The sequence below is a fragment of the Pipistrellus hanaki genome (assembly GCF_964339955.1).
Source record: "Pipistrellus hanaki genome assembly, chromosome: 5".
NCBI lineage: Eukaryota > Metazoa > Chordata > Mammalia > Chiroptera > Vespertilionidae > Pipistrellus > Pipistrellus hanaki.
The window spans coordinates 43,282,585-43,292,171 of NC_140507.1; the positions used below are offsets into that span (position 1 = coordinate 43,282,585).

General features: G+C 36.4%; 1 protein-coding gene across 1 annotated transcript in view; it reads right to left on the reverse strand.

Moving 5' to 3' along the window:
* The window catches only part of SLC7A11 (solute carrier family 7 member 11), an 82,473-nt gene extending 72,886 nt beyond the window's left edge, over positions 1-9,587 (reverse strand). Inside the window, exons 1-3 of the mRNA XM_084884265.1 lie at positions 8,936-9,587; positions 5,874-6,000; positions 2,438-2,553 (exon numbers count right to left, since the gene is read on the reverse strand). Coding sequence (XP_084740391.1) covers positions 2,438-2,553; positions 5,874-6,000; positions 8,936-9,212 — 520 coding nt within the window. The 5' untranslated portion in view covers positions 9,213-9,587. The remainder of the gene's footprint in view (positions 1-2,437; positions 2,554-5,873; positions 6,001-8,935) is intronic.

Below are 9,587 nucleotides of genomic sequence, written 5' to 3' on the forward strand. Positions count from 1 at the left end.
GGCTAACATTTCAAAAAACTTGAAATTCATTTTTTTCTGTGAATGGGTTATAACACAAGGCTTCAGGTTTGCTCTTCTACGTACATTGAAATACCACAATGATTTCCTCCCCTAGGGAATATAAGAAGCAGTTCATACAATTAAACTCTACTTTCTACCTCTCACTAACCTTCCACCCCACCCCTAGCAGGCAGAGAGTCACCTATCTCAACTTTGAATAATGCAGACTGTGAGAAATTTGCCCCCCGGCTAGTTTCTCCTTCTCTATTGCCATCTCCAGTTCCTGTTGCTCCATGAAAGCTAAATTCTTATCAAAGGGAGTTTGACTTTCCCAATTAGCCACTGACTTACATTACCTCCCACTGAGTCATAAGAATATCCGTGCTTTCTCTCTCTCTCTTTTAGTGCTTCTTATTATAGGAACACATTTCCTCAAAATTTCAAGCTTACAAAAGAACATCAGAATTTGTAAACTAATGTTATAACTAATAGCAGAAATAGAAGGGAATGTCTAGCTTCATCCAAGATTTACTGACCCTTTGTTAACTATTCGGTCACCAATCTCTACTACATAAAGAAGTGTTGCAAACCATAACATACTTAGTTATCCTTACATATAATTGCTTTAAAATTTTGATTTGAATGGTTACCATTAACTTCCCTAAAATTCAAATTTTCCCTTAAAATAATTTAATAGAATTTGGGAAAATAATAAAATAGTCACCTAGACTTCCCAAAATAGTAGTAATGTATTAACCATTCTCCACCTTACTTCCAGGCCAAAATGGGCAATATTTGTGGTTTTGTAAATGTTTACATAGAATGTATTCAGAGTTTGCTGGTTATGGTTTTCAATTAGTAACTTCTATTGACAATTTATAGAGAACCTCAAAAACACTACCCTTACCTTTCTCTTTTCAAATATAATAATTGCAGTATGATTCTGCCTCAGTCAATCGAGGAACAAGAATAGAATGGGCACAACATTGGCTATTAGGGTGTCCCAAAGTGGAATACCAGATGTATCAAGAATTTTCTATGAGCGGTTCTGCTAAAGGCCTTCAGTATTTGACATAGCTTCATTCAAGATAAATGATCTTTTCACAGATATTTTACCAATAAATAAAACTGACGTTTAAAGTGGTTTAATATTTAGGCCCCAATCACATAACTAAGAAATTGTGACATGAAGTTTCAATTCCAGGTTGCTGGCCTACAGAGCCTGAGCTATAACCACTACCACATTTTTATGTGTAATTCCTCTTTCCGGATAACTAACCACGCACATTTGTGCTATCAAATGTGCATTGTCCTCATCCTCTTCATTGTTCCATTGAAATACCTGAGCTACACATAAAAATTCTGAGTATGTAATTCAGTTATTTTTATGTAGCTTTCTATTTCTGAGTAATTTAAATAATCAAATGTTGATTCTTAAAATAGTTTGACTCCATTAGCATCTAGAATTAGGTTATCATTTCTAGGAAGAGTCAAAAGTTTGAAAGCTACACCCTTTTAAAAACTTAGCCATACTTGATTTTTATATCACTTATGTAACGTTGTACAAAGTCTTCTTTTTCATTTTGTTTCTATAAATTTTCTACTATCTGTGCACATTGATAAAAATGAGTAAGTCACTAATTTGGAGATTGTAAAGAAAACTACTAGCTGAGAAATGCTACTAATAATCAAATATAGAAAGAAAACTCATAGTTATTACCAATAGGCAGCTAAACCCATAACACTGAGAGTGACAGCTGCTAACACCATAAAATGTATGAACACTATTATACATACACACCCAACACATACACATCACTCCATGAGGATAAATGAGTTATAATTCAGCATGTTTTATCACTGAGGAAGGAGAATTTCTAATATTAAAAATCCCTAAGAAAATTGGGTTTTTCCCCTGCTGGCATGGCTCAGTGGTTGAGTGTTGACCTAAGAATCAGGAGGTCATGGTTCAATTACCAATCAGGGCACATGCCTGTGTTGAGGGTTCTGTCTCCAATGTGGGTGTGCAGGAAGCAGCCATTCAATGATTCTCTCTCATCATTGATATTTCTCTCTCTCCCTCTCCCTTCCTCTCTGAAATCAATAAAATATATTTTTTTTAAAATAATAATTTGGTTTTCATCTGTAATTGTTCCTACCCCCTCCCCCATGCAATCCAATTTCTAATTTTCCAACAAAGTGGTTTTTCTTGGCCACTTAATGATTAAGCCAATGGAAAACTGACATGCAATATAATGAAGTATCTCTCCAAATACTATTCTTTTCCAACACAAATTTGGCAACGAACTATAAGCAAAAAAAGAACACGATGTGAAAAGTAGGTTCGACCATGCAAAAAATCTGAAGAAACTATCTCCAGTCATTTTTGTGATATGTTTTTGTTTTTGCTTTTCATATTCATACCTATCATACTCACTTAAACCCACAGCCGTAACGAGCTGGATTGCAAGTTCAGGAATTTCACAATGAATAAAAAATGGTTCCAAAAAGTAGCGTCCAAATGCCAGAGATATCACAGCAGTGCCTGCAGGGCTAGAAAACATATATATTTAGGTTACTACAGAAAAGAAATAGCATCTTCAATAAACTTTTTTCTACTATATGAGGTATTTTTATTCAGCACATGGAACATGTTAAATATGAGTATATAATTTTCAGAAATCCATATTTGATTAGGTTGTCACCCACATTTCAAATAAAATTTTGTCAATAACTTTGGTGGATAGTTTTGAAACCTCCCATGTCTTTGTAAGCAAGGCTATGTTCTTCTATATTTGCCCTTTTCCCCCTTAAAAGTCTAGTTTATTACCTGAGATCCTTACAGAGCTGAGCTTCTCCAAAAGCAGTCTTCTCTCTCACTAAGCCACAGAAAGAATGTGTTAACAGTGCATATCTAATGGGATGGGCCATGATCAGGAAATGAATGCAAAAGTCAATAAAAAATTAGTGCTTTATGCAAATATATGCCTACATCCTTGACACTGTTATTTTTCCAGTACATACAAAAACTTGAAGAGCCAAGTGATTATTCTTAATTCTTTAACTCCATGGAAATATTTAGATTCAAAGTATAAGCTGAAAGATAGAAATACTCTTGTAATTTTACACAAGTGAGAAAATGTGTGAAATAAGAAAATGAAATATGTGTAGGTATATAGCAAAATAGGTAACACGCCTTTTCATTTTTAATTCTTCAAATATCAAATATTTCTCTTAAAATTATACATGACTATATATATATATATATATATATATATATATATATATACACCCCTCCTTTGGATACACAGAAAAGCCATGGGGTTATCTAATCCCTTCCAGTTTCTCCTTTTTCCTGTGGTCGCCCAACACCCATGCCTAGTCCCTAGACTGTCAGACAACCAGTCACCACTATGTGTTCCAACCGTGGCTTGCTGGTACGAGACAGCATTACAACTTTGACATCCTTCTTTTCCTGGAGACCCCCTTCTTCCTCCAAAACAGGCCTATTTTTCCTGTTCTCCATCATTTATAAATCTTTTGATGTGTAAATTAAAATCTGACCATGTCATTTTAGTGCTTTTGAAGCATACTCCAGATATGCAAAAATCCTTCATTTCTAGGCTCCAACTAGAGTAAACTTTCCCTTTTTTCTTCAGTTTGCTTCTTCCCACTAGAAGGATAGGCGTACCCTTTGCCTGGAGCCTCTGCAACTCTTTGACAGCTTTTTCTACCTCAGATCTAGTTCAATCTTCCTCCAATCCTCTGATTGTGTGAGATCTCCCTGGTATGCCCTGGTGAACCCCTTAGCTTCCTTTTCACAGCACTTATTATGCTTATTATAGTAGCAACTTTACATTCACATGTGATTTCTTGATTGATAACTATTTCCCTCACTGACCCTGAGCTCCATGCATATAAAACTGTGTCCATCTTAATTACTATTTTATCCCCCCGTGTTCAGTATAATGTCTATCATGTAATAGAAACTCAATAAATATTGAATATAGCACAATGAATGTGTGAATTCAATCAAATGGCTCCTGCTTTGTACTGATGTGTGATATTTCTTTCCTTTAAACCTATGTTTTACAGGTAATTACTGGCAATTTTAACAGAGAACCAGAACACAGACTTCTAAAATATTAAGTACTAATAAGTTCAATGTCAAAGGAAAAGCAGAGACTGCATGTTTCACAAGAATTAGAGAAGAAAGACCGTCAACTAGGGTGAACAGGAAATTAACTACGAAAAAGACGGAATTAAGTTGACCTTTGAGGAGTAAGATTTAGATAATCAGAAAGGAGTGGAAGGCACATTCTGGGGGAAATCTCAGATTTTAGAAAAAATGATGTAGAATTGCTTAAAATGAGAACAGATTTATCAAAAAAGTAAATTCCATTCTGAAGATCTTTGTTTAAAAAGAGATTCCTAGGACTTTAAAAATCAAGATCAGTGTTAAATCAATGCTTATAAATCAGTGCTGTCTTTGCCATTTAGATAAGATAAAAGCTCATGACCTCTCAAGTATGTATTACTGGTAAATTTACAGGAAGAAAAAGTTTTCCTAGTCATTTCTGTTAAACTCTGTGATCAGAATGTGCAGAACATGTTTTCTGGAAGCAATTAAACTTGAGGAATTGGGATACTTTAAATGACATCATAAGTTTCCCATGGAGTTGTAAGGAACTTTCTAGTCAGGGTGACTTGGCATAACTGGGCTTGATTCTAAACCAAGAGTGTCAGGGAGAGGAACACATTGCTACAAGAGTAAAATCAAAAATGATTTTCACAACTGTAGGCCACTGATTTGTTTAACATGAGGATGTGAGTCATTTATGTCAAGTCAAGTCTTATTTCTTTGTAGAGCATTAAACTTGGTGACACACTAAGTTGTGAAGAAGCACAGGAAGTTCCTAATCACAAAATCTGAGGAAAGGGAAATATCTTAGTGGTGTAATCCTCAAGAATGACAACTCCAGTTTCTAGCTTAGGGCTCCATTTTCACGGGCCAGTCAAAAGGAATGATTTATCAAGCTCGGTTTTTTGTTAATCCTCACCTGAGGATATTTTTCCATTGATTGTTAGAGAGATTGGAAAAGAAGGGAGACACATAGAGAGAGATATATTGCTGTGAGAAAGACACCTTAATTTGTTGCTTCCTACAGGGCCCCAACCAGGATTGAGCCTGCAACTGGGGTAGGTAGCCTTGACTAGAACTGAACCGGGGAGTTTTCAGTCTGTGGGCTAATGCTCTATCCACTGAGCCAAACTGACTAGGGCTATCCAGGTGGATTTAGATGTTTCATGTCCTTTCAGGTTAATATCTTTCCTAAAATGTCATAAGGAATAACTGACAATTAGAGAAAAGTAGCTGCTAAAAAGTTTGGCATGGTTGGCAAACTACTGCCTGAGGCAAAACTGCATTTAAAACATTAATTGAGAAAGGTATTTTATCAAAGACTGTATCCTGAACTGGACATATCTGCAGCATAGTCACATGGCATGCATGATTTATTTATTTATTTATTTATTTATTTATTTATTTATTTATAATATATTTTTATTGATTTTTTACAGATAGGAAGAGAGAGGGATAGAGAGTCAGAAACATCGATGAGAGAGAATCATCGATCAGCCGCCTCTTGCACACCCCCTACTAGGGATGTGCACGCAACCAAGGTACATGCCCTTGACCGGAATCAAACCTGGGACCTTTCAGTCCGCAGGCCAACACTCTATCCACTGAGCCAAACCAGTTTCGGCGGCATGCATGTCTTAATTAGTTTTAAATAATTATGGTAATTCAAAGAAGGGTGTAATGAATAGGTTAATTTTTCCTTAATTTTTTTTTTTCCTACTTATGCACTTACCGGATTATGAGCAGTTCCACCCAAACTCTTACAAAAGCTGGTAATGGGCCAAAGACTTCCAGAATATATGTGTAATGACCACCAGATTTCTTTATACTTGTTCCCAATTCAGCATAGGACATGGCTCCTGTGAAATATATATAATAAAGAGGTACAAAGATAAATATCACCAAGTAATTCTGCAGTACAGTTAAAACAACAATGTTTATATTGCATGGAATATTATTACATCCTTTGGTATAAATGACATCCTATTTCAAAACAAATAACGGTCATCTAATTGCTAAAGAGCCACCAAATTCTTGTAACTTCCTTAAATTTGACATCTAGTTCATTCAGTTTGAACAGTGTAAATTTACTTGAAATAGTAAAGACAAACTCTTAAGACAATATCATATTATTAAGAATTTTGAATCACAAACCTGGGAACAAAGGAAAAAGAAGAGATAGATGCCAATAATAGTAACCTGTTTTTAGAGCATAATTTCATACTAAGATATAATCCCAAACTGACCTCATGCTATTGAAAATCCTTTTAATAAATATTTCTGTGCTATATCAAAATAAAGATTTATCTAGCCCGAGCCCAGTAGCTCAGTTGGTTAGAACATCATTCCGATATACCAAGGTAGTGAGTTTGATTCAAGGTCAAGGCATAGACAGGAATCAACCAATGAACGTATAAATAAATGGAACAACAAATTAATTGCTCTCTCTCTCTCTTTCTCTTTCTTATCAGTAAATAATAAAAGAAATTCATCTGTTTTTCAGAAAAGTGTGAATTCTAGGTCTTGAAAAGCTTTAATTATTTTATAGGATAAGTTTTGTGTGTAACAAAATGAATTTAATTCAGATATTCTATTTCTGGAAAACATTTTCCTGGATGTTTTTAAAGAATCTACTTCTGGGTGGTTGAAACAACATGCTTTTAAAAAAGAGATGCTATAAGTTATATTCATTGCATTTGATAAAATTCATTGTGAACCAAATTTTAACATTTAGCAATACAATTCACATGGACTTACGTAATGTAACCTTCCAAAATTTCAGTTTCATGTTTTGTGTGTCAATGAGATAACAGGTGCCAAGGACATTACTGGGCCCCACACCTGGAATAAGTACCTCTTGAAAAACAGCTATATCCATTAATTTGCACAATTACTTATCAAGAAAATGAGAAATATATCTTGTTATGATGTAAAAAGTTTTACCATACTGCTAAATACTTAAATGTAACACTCATTTTTTTTTTTTTTTTACTTGTGCTTCTTCAGAGGATAGAAGTATGGGAAATTATCACTAGTCAGCAAGAGTTTAGGTACCACTGTCCAACATGAATAGAATTTGGATATTCAGTGAAATCTTAGTATCACTTATCCTATTCCTGAGCCTAGCATTTTATCAGCCACCCAGGAAGAATTTTCTATTTAAATACAAACAAAAAACCAGTTTCTAGGGCCATACCCAAGACCTATTCTCTAGCCAAGAGAGTTTAGATTCTCCAATAAAAGAATCCAAGATAATCTATTACTTTAAAATTTGCACAGGTGATTCTAGAGTAACTAGTCTGCGGATTGATAGTTGGGAATCACTGACAGAGTTTGCCTGTTTATAATTAATTATAACGATCTGCAATTTACACTCTGTTGGAAACCACTCACCATGTGGATAGGCTATGCAAAAAAGCATCCAATATAAAAATATATTGGAAAGAGTCTTCAGTACCTCAGTATTGATTGTCAGGGAACCAATACCTAGACCTGTGCATGCTTTGAAGAAACTCCAGGATGGTTATCCTAGGTTTAAATTGAGTTCGGGGGGAATGAGATTTTCATTTAAAATTCTCAAGCTCATGAAAGAAGTTCAAATCAGGATATAAAAATCCATGTATTGACCCTGGCTTTAAAGAAGAATTGTAAACCAGATATATAGATTCTTTGGTCCTAGAGTTATAACGGAGTTAGTACCTTTACAGGGTAGTGCCTTTTGAAATCAAAACACACAACTTGCCAGAGAAAAGCAAATATATCTTAAACATTTACCCCACAGCAAAAAAAGAAAAAGAAAAAAAAAAAAAAGAAACTTATTTTTTTGAACCATTCACCAGTTTTTGTCACCTTTACAACTAACTCATGTTAGCTTTCTAGTAATTTGTTCACCTCATGAGGGGACATTTATTACTTCTTTACTATTAACTGTCAAATCGATAGAAGAAATCTTGATCTCGAAGGAAAATTCATAATCATATTTCTCCTAGCAGTTCCGTTCAGTGAGCAGGTAGACAAATGGTCTGCGTCTCTAGAGACCAAGGGGACTATAAATGAAGAAAACAGATCTGAGCAAGGATAGCAAACGAATGCCCAATTCCAGTTTCACAATTTATATTGCAAAAATTTATAGGTGAGAGAGGAATGGTAAAAAAAAAAAATCTGTAGTATGCTCAGACCCTTGCAATACATCCATTCATGATAGAGATTGAGTCACGTGCCATCACACATCTTTCCATATCAAGGACTTTTGAAAGAATCCTAGGAATTGACAAGCACATGAAGTTAAAAAAAAAAAAATTAAAAGGAAAAGACTGCCACCCATTTGTTTTGCCAAAAAAAAAAAAAAAAAAAGGCAGTAAAACTTCTGCTGAACACTCAGTTCCGTGTCTAAATAGGCCACGCCAGCTTTCACTTCACAGGTGTTTCATTCAGCGTGCCAGCTGCTGAGACGCCCCAGACACGCATAGCCAAGCACAGCTGCCCGGGACAGAAAGCTCGCATAGATTGCACTGGGTCATCAAAGTTAGCCTTTCCTTTGGTGATCCCAGGGAAAAGTCAGGAAACTGTCTTAGGAAAAGGGAATACAGCCCGCAGGAATAGATTTGAAGGAATTCAGGATCCTGTCAACAGTGGGCACTGCTTTTGTACAGTCCGCAAATCTAAACAGAAATCAGGAAACTGGGAGGATAGCCTTGGCCATTTCATTCACTGCTTAAACATTACCCTCTGCTTTCCCAGAGAGAGAACTGCCCAGCTCCACAGACACACCCCCTGGGAAGAAGCTGCACTCACCAAACAGTGACAGGACCCCACAGGCGGTCCAGACAATCAGAGACATGCCCACACTGCCCGTGTTCTGGAGCACGCCCTTAGGAGAGATGAAGATTCCCGATCCAATGATGGTGCCAATGATGATGGAGATGCCCCTCAGCAAAGTGATTTTCTTCTTCAGCATCACTGTCTCCTGCCCAGGGGGCTCCTTGCCCCCCAGGGAAGGCAGGCTCTCTTTAACAGTCCCCGGCAGGTAGCCTCCATTGGGGATGGTGGCCACAACAGGCTTTCTGGTCATTGTAGTGACACACCGTCGTGGGAAAAAGGAAACAGAGGAGGGGAGAAAAAAAGAAAGAAAGAAAAAAAAGGTAAAAACCTGAAAATTTCAACTTTGGTGTCTCTTTGGTGTGAGTAACCAGTCTCTTCCTCCTTGTTCCCAGACTGTCTCTCAGTGCTACTGTGTTCCCAGGTAAAAACTCAGAGGTGTACTTTCTCCTTCACAGCTATGTAATTACTCCTCAGGAACACCTGCTCCTCCACCTCCTCCAACTACCTCGGTGCTGTGGCCGCCACGGCAGTCTTATCATTAAGACCAGCTCAGCTTCCTCGTGGGCTGGTATTTAAGCTCTGCCTGTCACACAAACTTACTCCGGCTAAATGATGATGCAAATTC